This window comes from Cyprinus carpio, chromosome A9 (genome assembly GCF_018340385.1).
Source record: "Cyprinus carpio isolate SPL01 chromosome A9, ASM1834038v1, whole genome shotgun sequence".
Lineage (NCBI taxonomy): Eukaryota > Metazoa > Chordata > Actinopteri > Cypriniformes > Cyprinidae > Cyprinus > Cyprinus carpio.
Genome location: NC_056580.1, coordinates 16,667,801 through 16,684,067, shown reverse-complemented (window position 1 = coordinate 16,684,067; position 16,267 = coordinate 16,667,801). Strand labels below are relative to the sequence as shown.

The 16,267-nt window shown below is 36.5% G+C and overlaps 1 protein-coding gene across 1 annotated transcript in view; it reads left to right on the top strand.

Annotated features, from left to right (window-relative positions):
• Positions 1-16,267, top strand: part of LOC109095757 (tyrosine-protein phosphatase non-receptor type 4-like) — a 47,804-nt gene that overhangs the window by 11,074 nt on the left and 20,463 nt on the right. Inside the window, 10 exon segments of the mRNA XM_042763785.1 lie at positions 7,933-8,040; positions 8,812-8,854; positions 8,983-9,061; positions 9,793-9,837; positions 10,109-10,161; positions 12,102-12,222; positions 12,733-12,820; positions 13,151-13,239; positions 14,426-14,489; positions 15,694-15,866. Of these exon segments, the coding sequence (XP_042619719.1) occupies positions 7,933-8,040; positions 8,812-8,854; positions 8,983-9,061; positions 9,793-9,837; positions 10,109-10,161; positions 12,102-12,222; positions 12,733-12,820; positions 13,151-13,239; positions 14,426-14,489; positions 15,694-15,866 (863 nt within the window).

Genomic DNA, 16,267 nt, shown 5'->3' with positions numbered 1-16,267 from the left:
TCTAATTATTTGAATGCATAAAACAACTTTTTTTTTTTTTTTTTTTTTTTAAAAAAATATACTTAATATATCTTTTAACTCAGAAATTCCGTGTTGTCTATTTAGAATTTTCTGGTTATCAAATAAAGGCATAAAACATTAATCTTTTAATTACTGAAAAATAAGCAAACATTTTTTTTTTTTTTGGAAAACAAAGGGGATTTACAATTAAAATTAAAACATGGAAGAAATGTTGTGTGATTATTCTTTAAAAAAATGTTTGTTTCATTTTAGTAGTAGTAGCAGTATTAGGCTATTTACATTTTACTGAAAAATAGTAATAGGCACAATGTCTTCAAATCAAACCAGACTTTTATTTTGACGGGTTGCTGTGAATACCTTTACAGTTCTGTGTCTGTGATATGATGCTAGTTTTACTCAAATCAAACGGTCAAATGCTCATGAAGTGACTCTCACAGCAGTTCTGGAGATGTTCATGTGTTTATGTCCTCATTTAGTGTTTTTTAAGGGATAGTTTACCCGAAAATTTTAATTACCCCATGATTTACTCACCCGCCAGCCATCCTAGGTGTATATGACTTTCTACTTTCAGACAAATCCAATCGGAGTTATATGAAAAAAATGTACTGGCTCTTCCAAGCTTTATAATGGTAGTGAATGGTGGTCAAGATTTTGAAGCAAAATAAAGTACACCCGTCCATCATAAAAAGGCTCCGGGGTGTGAATAAAGACCTTCTGAAGCGAAACCATGTGTTTGTGTAAGAAAAATATCCATATTTAAAACTTAAGAAACCATAACCTCTAGCTTCCGCTAACTGTTATACGCGCGTTCACGAGAAAGTAACATTCCAGCAGATGATGTAGGGTGAGTACATTTTGAGTGAGGGGGGTAATTTTCATTTTTGGGTGAACTATCCCTTTACTGGAGCATGTCTAAATGCTTACTAGTAGTGTTCTGGGTGGAGCCCATGCACGTCCAAATCTCGATGATATTTTGGTTAGTCAGTTGTGTATTTTCACTCATTTCATCATCCCTCGAACAAATGTGATTACTTGTAAAAGTTTTAGCTTATCCCTCTGATCAACAATCTATGAGGTATTGAGGTAATTTGAGATATGATTCATGTCTGTAATATGGTGCAAGACCAGTTACGCACTGATGTTTAGTACATGTGGGTTTTTGTTCAAATCCCTGTTCCTATGTATTAGCAAAAATAATAGTGATGCTTGCTTTAGCAAACACTACTCTCCATTCTCTCCTTAGCAAACACCAGTAATAATGTTAATGTCACTTATTATACTATCATTAAAATGTTTGGGGTCAGTATGTTAAAAAAAAGAAAAAAGAAATTAATACATTTATTCAGCAAGGGCTCATTAAATATATCAAAGGTGACAGTGAAGACTTTGATATTTCTACAAAACATTTTATTCAAATAAATGCTGTTTTTTAATTATTTGTCTGAACTTTCTATTCATTGAAGAATCCTGTTTAAGTCTTCCCCTTACGTTTTCTTTATGGAACCAAAATCATATGCATATTTGTTTGAAAATTGTCGCCATCATCTACTACATAGTGCTCATGTTCCAGCTAGAGGATAGTGGTGTAATACTGCTTATAGAAGGGATGCATGCTTGACATTCCGGCAGAATGAAAAGTGGCCCTGAGGGTTCCAGAGATTCATGTACTTACTTGCACCTGCAATATAAAGGTGCCATGACACACCCCACGCACGCGACAAGCAAAGGCACAAATCCCCATCTCTTTCATTTGCTGGTCTGATTGCAAAACCCATGTGTTCACTCATCTTTGTCCTCAGTGTTGTGCAAATTGCTGTGTAAAATGGTCCTTACAGAAAACTGTTATGTCCTGACTTGAAAAAAGGGCTTATGCCAACATTGAATTAAAGGTTGCTCAAGTTACAGAAGGTTGCTCAGGTTTTCCTCAGTAGTTATTGCCTTTCCCATCAGTTACATTGCCCAAGGATTTCCTGTGTATCAGGAAGTGTTTCCCATATTGAATTGGAGCAAGCAATAAACCTATAAACCTCACATGACTGACTTTAAACAGCTGCTGGTCTGTTAGATGAATCAAGGCGTTCTTACTTAGAAGTTGTCTGTCATGCTGCTCTCTGATTTGTAACTAACATTTCCAGGAAAGCCAGTCCTCATGTAATGGCCCCATTGATCAAATTTATGCACTTGCTCTCTGGTCTCATACATTTTTGTGCCAGACCTCTAGGTGACCTAGATAGTCTGGCAGCACAGCGGGCCCTTGATGAGTATAGGTCGCACATGGAACGGAAGCACAAGGTCTAATGGAAGGAGAGAGGGAGGATCAGAGGTAAATAATCAAGAGGGGGCGAGGTGTTAAATAAAGCAGGAAGGCTGTTATTTGTGTTACAGAAGTTGATGTTGCGGAGGGGCTGGCATAAATATGTCTCAAATGTGTGTTTGAAGAGGTGCATGTTACGTCTGGAATGCAGAGAAGAAGCCGGATGTTTGTAAATAGTAGAAGAGATTGCTGTGTAGTAGCATCTCCCTTAATGTGCGTGTCTACGTTCTAATAGATTCTGTCACTTTGATCTTGATTTCCTTACCAGTGGTGCTGTGGGAAGTAGCACTATATAAGGGGTTTGTTCAAATCCCTGACCTTAAGCATTAACCTTTGGCACATGACAGGCATAAATGACTCAAATCATGAGAAATTTTAAATGTGGCTCAATATTCAATATTATCTCTCTCTCTCTCTCTCTCTCTCTCTCTCTCTGTCTCTCTCTCTCTCTCGTTGGTATATTAATAAATATATGATAGTAAGTGCCAATTGGCGAATCTGACTGGACAAGCAGCTTTCCAACACTGTTGTTGATATTTTAGAAGTATGCATTTTAACTTTTCAACTAGTGATAACTGCAGGCTTGAGCAATGGGTGTGGTGAAAGGTAGGGGTATGGATTTATGCCCCTGATGCTCAGTCAATCTCTCACTCCTTTGCTCTGTCTGTTTACAAATCTACGGAATCTATTTACAAATCACAATGGAGCACATTGGTACACATATGGCGCTTTTCCACTGCATGCTACGGTTTGGCTTGGCTCAGTTTGTGTTTCCACTGCAGTTAAGTACCGTTTTAGAGTGGGCAGGATGTCGTTATAGTTGTGCCGCCTCTACTGCCGCAAATTTTTTTTAATTCCACGTCATCCCATCAAGCTCTCGCTGGATCCGCTCCTTGGCAATCAACGAGAGGAACGTCTGTACTTTCTCAACAGTCATTATTTTGTTGTTTAAAAAAGGTGCGCTCATTCTAAACTGTTATATTCGTCCAAAAATGTTGCGTTTGATCCTCTGTCTGTGCTGATTTAATCTAGCGGGTCTGTGTCTCGTGTTGCAAGCTCAGTGATGCATGTAGTGGCGTTTCTCTTGAGAGGGGTATAACTGCAGCCTGGACATCTCCAAATGGGGGCAGGAACTCCAAAACCGGGTTGGGGCTCCAAAATAGGGCGTGGCTTCCTCCCATTAAGAAATTTTATTCCCCAATCCACTTCAGGGCAAACTCCGCCCCACAGCTGATTCTAAAGATTTTATTGGTTGTGTCAATTAAAGTGTTGATTTCCTACACTATGCTACAAAAAACGCTAACCCCTAAACCTACCCCACAAATGACCCTAACCTTAACCAGTGAAATTGACTGCACGGCGGGGCACTGAATAGCGTGGTGAAGAAAGTTGCAGTTCAGGAGATAAACAGTTAAAAAGATTGTTCTGTAACTCCCCAACCAGACCTCACCGGACAATGGCACCTTTTTAGTTACACCCAGCGTCACTACCCCCTCCTAAGCCTGTGAATTTCGAGGCCCTGGGACACCCCCATTGCTTAGAACAAAGCGATAGAGTAAAATCTTTCCCCTGCGTTGCGTTGGGATGGCTCGCAGGAGATCTCGTGGGTGATTCCCTTTTATATCATTAAGATGTTCAAACTCCGGTCCAAACAACACTGGCCATGAGCTTTGGGCTCTCCTCTCATGGAGAATATTTATTTATATATCATTTATTTAAGATGAACTAGAAACAATGTTTAATTTATAATGTTTTATTTTGAAATGTAAGTCAATTACAATTGGCTGGAGCCAGAGCCAATGGTGAAAGGAGACAGAGGAGACCCCGCCCCATTTTGGAGGTTCTGCCCTCTTTTGGAGTTCCACGCCCCATTTTGGAGGTCTGCGGCCTGCAGTTATATCTACTTGATTCTCTCCAGCAAATCAGTGAGCAGCAGGGTTTACAAGTCACATTTTGGTAACGGTACGGCATGCTTGGAACCTCAGCCTAGGTGGTACTTAAAAAAGTGCCAGGTACCAGGTACTATGGAAACCCCCCAAAAGCGAGGTGTGCCGTACCATGCAGTGGAAAAGTGCCAATAGTCTTAATGACATAAAAAGAGCCTGTTGGTGTAAAACTATTACTCTCTTCACTCTTATGATGATTAACTTACAAATGCAAAATACAATGCAGCACAATACAAATGCATTGTGTAAATCAAGAAGGACATAGCCTTGTTAAAAAAAAAAAAAAAAAAAAAAAGTGAGCATTGCATTTTTGGAGGTTGCTTGTTATACTCTGTGATTAGTCTTGCATAGCCGGACCTTCACTATGATGGCAGAAGGTCTCTGAACCATGGCCGTTTCTCAATACCAAGTATGCAAAGTTCAGACTTGTGTCCTTTTAGTTTGGACTTGGAAATCAAGACCACCAATTGGCCTCTAAGTGATAAAGTTTAGCCCAGTGCAACTTTATGCAAATGAGAAGCAACACCAGGGTTTAAAATAAGGATATTTGGCCAGTCAGACCAGTAGTTTAGATTTGTACTCTCTCCCATTGGCCCAGGATTAACAGGCCATCCTTTGCTCTAGACGCATTTAACATGCTTAGGTAGCCTCAGTGGCATGAGCTTAGAAGGAAATTTGTTTCAGAAGCTGAGCTATTTTGATGAAAAAATATATTACATTTTTCTTTCTAAACTTGTACTGATGAATCTTGCACAATAACCCCAAAGAAACAAATAATATTATGATTTCATGCTGGCTATAACCGTGGCCTAATTGTCCATATACTTTGTTGGCCTCCTATGCAGTACCAGTCTTTCCATAGTATCAAAACAGATGTCATAACTAGACTGCCTGGTTCTTTGGTTGCCGTGTGTAGATGACTGACTGTCTTCAAAACACTCGCAAGCTTCGTGCAGACCTTCAATCTCTGGACAAGCTGCCACACGCCTGCTTGCATTTCTGTCATACTGAACTCTTCTCCTGCTTTAAAGTTGGCATGAAATGTAAATTCACCATATCTATTTTCAAAATGCATGTTATTGCTCTTATTGGAAAAATTCATCTGTGCATGTATCAAATTTTTTTTCTCACATTTGACAACAAAATATCAAAACTTTTGATTGTTGTAAAACAACAGTCTTCTCTCTGATGACACATGCTGGATTTATCCAATCATTTAATCTGCTTGGACCCCAGCAATATGCTAATATTCAGCAATTCTGCCTCCATCCAGTGAACAACTGAATGATAGAACCAGCCAAGTCCCTGCCTACATTTTTTTTCTTTTTTGATAATCTGATGTATGCCACAATATGGAAGAAAAGAGCTGTCACTATTTCTGTTTCATTATGACTTTCATGTACATAACAGACATTCATTAGAAATGCTACAGTGGACTCCCACTTCCACTTTTGACCGTTAGTTCAGTAGACTTCTGTTGGAGATGCACACTTAAGCCACAAGGTATGAAACCGCAGCAAAACTCCTCTCAGACACTTTAATTAGTGTGCAAATCTTCACAAAAGTGCTGAGGGCAGAGGAAGGAAAAACAAGGGCCCAAAAGTCCCGGAACTTTGTTCATATCTACATCCTAAAAAACATTTAGAAGAATCAAAGCCTATATAAACCCTTCCTGTTTTGGATATACCTAACATTTTCCCACAGTGTACCTTTTATACATTGTTTTCTTTGCAGCTGACATTGTCAGTAGGCCTATACGTATGATTGTCGCCCGAGGGGAAAATAAGACATATCTGTTGTTGATAATGGCTCTTATGCTGATATATAAAACAAATCACACATGTGTGAACTTGCACGGTATTGATATACACTGCCATTCAAAAATCTGCGGTTCCCATACTCATAAAGGCTGTATTTATTTGATTAAACGTACAGAAAAAAAAAACATAATATTGTGAAATATTATTACAATTTAAAATAACAGATTTCTATTTTAATATACTTTAAAATATAATTTATTACTGTGATGCAAAGCTGAATTTTCATCAGCCATGAATCCAGTCTTTATTGTTTATTAATATGCTGATTTTTTTTTATGAATGTTGGAAACAGTTGTGCTGCCTAATATGTTTTTGGAACAGCATTAATTCATAATAGAAATTTTTCTAACCATATAAGCAAAACAACCAATTATTAGCAATTTAACACGTCCTTGCTGAAAAATAAATAAATAAAAAATTCTTGAAAAAAAAAAATAAAAAAAAAATACTGAAAGAATAAAATTACTGACTCCAAACATTTGAATGGTAGTGTATGTTGTTATCATGACTAGGGTCCTGGAAGGGATTTGTAAATTGCCTAACATTTCTGGGTTTTGGCATTGCTTTCCTATCGACATACTCTCTACTAACAGTCCTCAAACGTTATATGTAGGTGTATTTGTATTTGCATTGCTTTGCATGTTCTCTGTAGATCCCAACTTCTTGCACACCATAATTGGTTGATTATGTACAATGCCTGCATGCTATTAGTCCAAACTATTTTTCAGTCATTACCTTCAGCAAGTATGACTACAACAGGAAAACAAAGCCAAACAAAGCCTGTGCGTTTTACTCAATTTAGAAATCCAGACATATCTAAATTTAGAAAATCCAGGACATGTCCGGGAAAAAGAGGATGTATAGTCACCCTATACAAGACAATAGTGTTACAAATAACATCAAAGTGCAAATTTGCTTGGAATGATTCAATTTTATCTATAATTAGGTTTTATTTTAAATATTTCCATGTGAAATGTCAAAATGTATGTTCTATTTGCACTCCATATTTCTGTATTTCCTCGCCCACTTTACAGCTCTGCAGAAGTCTTAGACTGTCAGTTTTCTCTCGACTGGCCTGTCATTCATTCTGCTAATGTGACTGTTGCCATATTTTGTTTATTGAGCAACACAGCGTGTGTGTGGTTTGAACTATCTGTTTGTGTTTCTCAGGAGGCATGTGTTCAGAATATGCTGTCTTGGCATTTCCAAGACCATTTAAAAGTGTAAAACAGAAAATAAAAGCGCTGCTAAAGCCCCAGCTCTGCTTTCAGGATGTTATAACGGATCTGACAGCCAATAAAACCAGCCTATTATGTCTGGCTATTTCTAACTACCAAAGTGGCCTGGCCTTTACTGGAGAGATGGGCATACTTCCTGTTTTACATTGCTGCTGATATCAGCCACTCAGCTGCAAAGATGCACATGATTATCAAGAGCAATGCTTAATGAGGCTTTGCTTTTAGTCTGCAGTCTGATATGGTTCATTTATAATGTTAAACCGTGCTCTAGGTTGCCTTTTTTAAATTATATTCTTTATTAACTGGACAACATTGCAAAATGAAAATGAACAAATGAGGATTGAAATTTATTATTGTATAATAGTATTGAAGTCATTGTATTTCAATAGGAGATGATTGCATTTAACAATTAAATGGTTCAAATTAAAATATTTAAATACAAAAATGAATTTTTTGAGTATGCAAATATATTGAAATGATTAAAATTATAACAAAATATTCAAATACATTCTTACACTTATCCTTTCAGTTTAATTTTTAGGTCTTACATGTTTCTCTCTCTCTCTCTGTGTGTGTGTGTGCATGCTCTATAGAAGCACGATCAAGGCCAGATCCTACTGGACGCTGTCTTCAAGCACCTGGAGCTGACCGAGAGAGACTATTTTGGGTTGCACCTGGCTGACGACTCCTCTGATAGCCCGGTGAGTTCAAAGGTTAAGCTCCAAGATGTGCCGGAGCCGAGCCGGTCTGCCCTCAGGGATTCATGAAGGTTTTGTTTGGAGCATTTGAGGCTTGAGTCTGTGAATGGCTAGTATTCCTGAAAAAGGTTTACATTCAGTAATGTAGGACACACAATGGTTCAGGTTTAAACATTCCGTGAAACATCTCCCTCTTTTGGGTGCCCAACTCAATATTCAATTTTAGCAGAATATTAGACTAATGATAAGACTGGATTCTTCATCTCATGTGAGTTTGAGTTTCTTAAGAGAAGAAAGTGTTTTAATGAGTAAATTGCATGTATTTAAGTCTTAAACACGACACAAACATTGGTGTATATTCTCCTAAAATCTTACAGTGAATGTTTTAGTGATTCTTATAAAAATATATAATTCAGATGAAAGCAAACACATTAGATGTCTGTATGTATACTGTCAGCATTCATGTTACACCTTCATCTGTCTACCAGTAGGCATCTACCAATCGCTCAATCTGTGGCTGAAAATACTTTGTAGTTATATCGATTCACTTGAAACTGGATCAAAGTTAAAGAGTTTTTTACTCCACAAACACACTCATTTTGTCTCTTTGTGTTGTAACTGCAGATAAGTACATCTCCACTCCAGAAAACACAAGCCTATTGAATTATTGAGTGACATTAGGCTTTGTTGGACTGTTGCCATGTTATTAAGGTTTTTCTTCCCCTCTCTCTATCTCTGTCTCTCTCTTTCTTTCTCTCAATCAATAATTTATAGAGGTGGCTGGATCCAAATAAACCCATAAGAAAGCAATTAAAAAGTAAGTAATTTTATAAAAGGCACCAGACTAGGCTGTTGTTTACAACCCGCCATTGATTATTCTTTCTCCTCCTTTTTAATTTGTACATCTTTGTACTTACACATGTGTTCTGATGAATTAAATGCTAGGGGGCTCTCCACATCATCTGAACTTCCGGGTGAAATTTTTTGTGAGTGACCCCAACAAACTTCAGGAAGAATACACACGGTGAGTCATCTGTATTTTGGTTATATTTTAAATGTGTTTAATTTTTTACATTTTGCCAACTTTTAAGTGTAAATATAGAATTTAAAGATCTTCCAGGGTAATAGACAAAAAACAAAACAAATTTGATGTCATGGAGTCTTTATTTTATATTTCTTTTACATGTATTAAGCAGACTTTAATCTCTGATGTTGTAATCCTCATTTCTAAGAGGCTGCAAAAGAAGTGCAGTAATGCAGAGATCCAAAATAGTTCAGAGAAGTATAGGCTTAGAACAGAGATGAGTGAAGCAGTACATGAGTAAAACTACACTGGCGATGGTGATTCATAGTCAAGCATTGTAAAACTGTTGCATTATCTCTGTATTGTTCTTGTAGCTCAAACATTAGTGAATGGCACTAGCAATGACAAGGTCATCAAGGGTTCAGTACCCAGGGAATGCATGAACAAATAAAATGTATGCTGAGTAGCCCACTTTGAAAGAAAGCAACTGCCAAATGCATACAGTAAATGTCAATGCCATGGAGGAAAACGAGACAAAAATATTGGTGACAAAACAGTAGAAGTAGTTCAAACAGAAGAGAATGATCATGGGTTCGATTTCCCATTAACTGATAAAACAATGTACCGTGAATGCAACATAAGTCATTTTGGTTAACAACATTTGCCAAATGCATAAATGTAAAGTGTAATGTAAAGTTGTCATGTTTTTTTTTTTTTTTATATCCGTGTAGGTACCAGTATTTTCTACAGATTAAGCAGGACATACTCAGTGGAAGGTGAGCTGGATCATGTGTGGCTGTTTTTAACTGTAAATCTCTTACTAAATCCAGTTTAATAGTTTGTGCATTCGATTCAGTTCTAAATTATATCTGTAACTAATACTATGTAGATTTGTCCCTTTAATATTCATCTTGTGATACCACTGCAGTTTGTGCTTCTGAAGTTGCATGTGCTTACATTTTCTGTAATGTTTACTTAAATACAGTAATTTGATTTGGTCTCCAACATTTCACAATGTTAATTCAATATCATTTATATCCTTCCCAGACTGCCTTGTCCACACAATACTGCCGCACTCCTAGCATCGTACGCTGTTCAATGTAAGTATGAGTCATGGATCTACATGACAAAGAAGCCACAATCGAAATCCTGTTTTATTTAAAATTGGAACAGTATGTGACAGTCAATTACATGTGGTTTGCTTTAATTCTTGTCTTGTCTTTAATGTTATCATTTTAAATCCTTTTGGTGTCGAACAAGAGGCGCCTGTGATTCTCTATTTCTTGAGTGAAAAAAATTGATTGCAATTTAGCATAGCAGCAGAATTATAATTAAAATTGGTTTCCGCCATTGTTATGTTCCCCGTTTCTTTTTCTGCGTCAGGCAGAATATTACGGTATCATGCAAACTCAAATCCAGTACTGAGCTTCCAAGCAAACCACCGAAGTACAACAGCACAAGCTCAGCACGGCACATTCCATCTGTGCACAACCTCAACGCTTAACAAGCACTAGCTTGTAAATCAGGAGTACATACGAGCAAGAAATATCTCTAAAGTACAGCAGGCACTAAACCCAGCCCAGGACACCTTATTTAACCTAATAGTGCCCATTCAAGACAGAGCAGTGACATGGCATATCCCGGGCTCTCGGGGGTCTGCTTGCCAGATTGAGCTCAGCAATAATGACTCTCGACAGATTGCTGTATTGAGCACATTTGCTCCAGTCTCTCTGGGGCTTTTAGCATGCAGTTTTGGCACTATATAGGTCAGAGGGGATTCTGTTGAGCCCAGTTGCCTAGGACAGCGCTATCTATTGCAACTCATTTTGTTTGCTTTGGGGTTTACTGACAAGCTGCCACAGTGACAAAATTGATGCTAAATGCTATATTTTATTTATTTATTTATTTTTTTTAAAGTAGCACTTTATTTTAAGGTGTCCTTGTTACATATGTTACATGTACTTACTATTATAATAACAATTAATTATGCATAATTGCATGCAAGTAACCCTTAGCCAGACCATAACCATATAGTAAGTACATGTAGTTAATTAATATTATTCATTACATAAATGTATAGTTACACTGTAACAATAAAGTATAACCGAATTTACTTATGCCAAAGAATTAGTAGTGCTTATGTGTGTGTTACATGATAATAAATATTGTAACAGGTGTTTAATAATTTCATTCTCTTTCATGAATAGCTTGAAGCATTAGTGTTTTCTTTTTTGTTTTTTTTGTTTATTGTTATATGTTTTACATATTTTTGACGAAAAAATTTATATTGTTTATCTCAACTAATTGTTTTTATTCATTCACTTTAAAACATTCTTACGTGGTATAGCCTCAAATTTAATAATTTTACATATTAATAATTTTTACGTATGTAGAATACATAGTATATTTTTTACATTTTTTCAATGTAATATAATTATAGTATACTACAGTTCAAAAGTGTGTAGTAGGTAAGGTTTTTTTAATGTTTTTAAAAACCACTCTTATACTCATCAAGGCTGCATTTATATGTAAAATCAGAAATATTGTAAAAAAAAAATGATTATTATTTAAAAACAACTTATGTATTTTAATATGTTTTAAAATGTAGTTTATACCTGTAATGGCAAAGCTGATTTTCAGTCTTTAGTGTCACATGAACACTCTGAAATCATTCTAATATCCTGAATTGGTGCTCAAGAAACATTTCTTATCAGAACAGTATTTATTTATTGTTTGCTTGTAATATAAAGTCATTACTGTCACCTTTGATAAATTTAATACATCAATAAAATGTATCTTTCAAAGAAGAAAAGAATCTGTATTATATAAAAAATTTTAGGGCATTGTGCTCAGATTTTTTGGTCACATAATAATCTGTGTAAATCACAAACAAAGCAAGGGATTAAGAGATTTAGGCACCAGTGTGTCCATCAGTGATCCTATCCCTTTATATACAGTATTAGGTGACATGGTCTGCATGTTGTGCTGTCATGAATCACGGCTGTTTTCTGTAACGCTGTGTTTGTATTGTGTGATTCAGCTGAGCTGGGTGATTACAGTGAGGCTGAGAATTTGCCAGGAAACCTGTCTGAGTTCTGCTTCATCCCCAACCAGCCTCAAGGCTTTGAAAAAGAGGTCACCAAACATCACCAGCAACACAGGTAAGAGTCACCGCTCTAAACTCACTTTGGAACAACTCTGGCCATTGTCGCTGTACTATTCTAATAAATATATATATATATATATATATTACTGTCAGAAATTTGACACAAAGGAGTCGTGTTGATTTCACATATGGCTTTATGAATATTCATGATGACTTGCATGTGTTAGTTAACATACTCACATGTGCGTTCATGGCTCAGTACGCCCACTCAAGAGCTGTGCTGAGAACAGGAAGCTCATTGTCCTACGCATCTTAGCCTTACTGACAAATCGGTGCATTCTGACTATATATATATATATATATATATATATATATATATATATATATATATATATATATATGTGTGTGTGTGTATATGTTTATGTAAATGTATACCAATTTATGCAATTTACACAAGCTGTGCACACACACTTGGCTCTACTCCACTGTCTTGTGATGTGAATCGGAAGCACATGTCTTAATTTTTGACTCTTTATTTTCCCCTTTTTTTCTGGCCTGGGCACAGTGGACTTACCCCAGCACAGTCCGAATTCAATTACCTGGACACGGCACGAACGTTGGAACTTTATGGAGTGGAACTGCACTATGCAAGGGTTAGTGAGTCAGAGCTGCTTCATTGTGTATCTGCTCACAAGCCATTGTGCTACATATAAAGATAATCAATGAAACATCAAAGTTTCTGCATGGCTTTAGAAGACTATGATGGTCATCTTCTGTGCTTTCATTGTATGGGAAAGAGCAGTATTAACATTTTACTGAGCATTTAAGTTATTCAGGCTTGGAATGAAAAAAAAGGCAAATGATCTTTCATTTAGAATTTGCTTTTTTAGGTAGACTAACTCAACATTACACAGCACAGTTTCGAAAACGCTAAATGATCCTCATTAATAATTTCTCATTTTTCCCTCTGTTCTTGCTTTCAGGATCAAAGGAACACAGAAATTTTCATAGGCGTGATGTCAGCTGGCATTGGCATTTACAAGAACAGGGTACGAATAAACTACTTTCCATGGTAAGTGAAGCAGAATTTTTGACCAATAAGATTTTGTAGTGTGCTACACTGCATAAAGCATCGGAAATAAAAGCCAGGCAAACTGTCCTATCGCTTTTTATGGCTGCAGAGATTTATATGGAAGTAAGAGCTTCCATTACTTTGTGGTAGGATTTTTTTTTATTTTAATTCTTACTACTAATTTTTTTTTGTTATTAATGTTTATTTATTGAACATTGGGTTTAATATTGCTGACAATTTTTTTTGAGGTTCAAGTTTTGCATTTAAACAGATTTTTTTTGAAGATGTATTTATATCAACAATTTTTACCAGTTTCTCTAAATTGGTATAACACTAACTACCATCTGTCCATTTAAACAGCTTTTATGTATTATTATTATTATTTTTTTTTGTATATGTAAGCAAACTAAATTCCACTCTTATGAAATTAAAATACATTATGGGGGTTCTAAATGTTCAGGCTTTTTTGTTTGCACTCATTTCAAATTGTGCAGAATACTAAATGATCCAATGTAAATATAAAGAGCGGCACCCAAATCTTCATCGTGCAAAGCTTTATTCCCCCTCCACCACCAGGCTGTTTTTCTGGCACACAAGCCCAATCTGCTTCTGTAACTGTAGTCCAAGCATCTCTCTTTTGAATTACACGCAAAGATGCTTTCCAGGCAAACTATGTTTAGCCCAGAAGGGAACAGGGGCTGTTTGCCATAGATGCCAACTAACCTCTCAGTGCAAATGGTTGAAGTTATTGATTATTTGATCACCCCTGCAGTTCAAAAATGAGAAGTGATTGTTAAAAAAAGCCTATATATCATATTATGCTGACTAAAATAGATAATAGGTGGAAAGCAATGAAGGATGTTCTTTAAAGACAATTGAGGTTCAGTTTGACCTGCCTGAGTCATTGACTGTTTGTGTGTTGTGCTGGGATTGTGTGATAGAATGTATGTAAGGAGGTTAAGTCCACAACAGAATTATTCAAACAATAAATTTAATTTTTTTTTTTTTTGTGTGTATGTGTTGTATGTAGAATATATTGAGCTTCAGTATGAGTCATATTTTAATAGGAGTGAGGCTTAGAGAGAAACAAAGGGCCGTGAAATGGGTTAGGGAATTTTAACAGCTCAGAATATGTGTTTGTTGCCGCCCTTGAAAATGCCAACAATTTTTTTTTCTTCTATTTTAGGTTGAAGATTGTAAAACTATCTTTTAAATGCAAACAGTTTTTCATCCAGCTGAGAAAAGAGGCGGTAAGTGGTACACTTGATCAGTAAGGCAAGGCAACATAAAACAGCATCCAGAACACGTTTAGCTTTAGCCATGTAATGTATTTCTGAGTAAAAAAGCAAACATTGTTTGCTAAGGCATTGCCAGCTCCCTCAGGATATGATGCATATTGCAAAACAAATGGCATGATTCACAATGCGTCACAATATCATAATTATGTTGTGATTGAAAATGTAGGGCATGATATGGGTGCACAAATAGTTAGTTAATTATTAAATAAATATTAATGAATTACAGTTATGATATTAAAACTGTATACATTATATGAACTTGTTGTTGTCGTCAATATTTTTTGCTGTCTTTCATTTTTTTGTGATGTGTGGCAGCACATATGTGTGCATCCATATTGTTTTCATCTTCCTGGTTACAATGTGTAAAATCATAAATTGACCCCAACAGACATTATCACTGCAATTTACAAACTGCAGCGAGCAGTAACTTCTATTAATAAACCATCTTGCTCAGGCAGTGTCAAATTAAAGAGCATGTTGGCTCCCATAGCACCACTGATCTTTGTTTATTTGAAATCCCTCTGTAATTACCACTCTGCTGTCAGTGACGATGTGGAGATAGATAGACACTCTTTACAGCTTATTAATTATGGAGAGCAGACGATGCAGTTTGCATGTGGGGGAGCGGGATGAGACCTGATATTAGAGTCGCGCTGGTTGCTGAGACACAACGAGAACCTGTGTGCCTGAACCGGGTCTCCACAGCATCACAGAACCTCTGCTGGAGACCTCAAAACACCCCAGCAGTGTGAATAATGCACAGGGGCCTTTCAGAAGCAGTTGTACTAAAAGCAGAACTTGATGTCATGATCCATAATTGATGCCCAGATGGCACAGCTTGGCTGAGTGGGTACGATTTCCTTGGACCTTGGTCGCAGAACCAAAAACAGTCTGGGAAATGCTTTTACCCCCCTCTGGAGTCCCCAGTGACCAATGGAGTCTTGCAGATTGGAGTGTCAGTCCTAATAGGTCTCTCTAGAGCAGAGCTTTTTTTTTGGGTACTTTGGCCAGGTTTCAAATGGAGGTCCATGTTCACGACAACATAATATTCAGAGCAGTGAATGTAAATGTCTCCAACATCTCCTGTGTTTTGGGTTAAGTGTGCAGTATGCTTGATTTAATTGCCTTAAGATCCTTTCTTCCTTTTTGATTACAGCATGAGACAAGAGATACATTGGTCGGCTTCAACATGGTAAACTACAGGGCCTGTAAGAACCTCTGGAAGGCCTGTGTTGAACACCACACCTTCTTTCGACTAGATCGACCCGTTCCTCTGCAGAAGAACTTCTTTGCACACTACTTCAGTTTGGGCTCCAAGTTCCGATACTGGTAAGACGGTCTTTCAGTGTTCCTACATACAAATGGGCCCAAATGTGTTGCATGTACAGTAGTTTGAAGATGTGTAGCTTGTTGTTATAAATCGCTATCAGTGAAGATTTTTTTGTCTGCTCGCCCAGTCAGGCTATTAGTTAACTTTTCATCTCCCTCTGCATAATACATTATGTGTTTTAAAATTGGTATATATATATATATATATATATATATATATATATATATATATATATATATATATATATATATATATATATATATATATTTTTTTTTTTTTTTTACATTCATTTTTTAATGTTTAAATTTAATCTTAAAAAGTTATTTTTGGAATACATGTTAAGTTTATTTACAAATAAAATTTGCAATGGAAAAAAAAAATATTTCGGAAACTAAGTCAG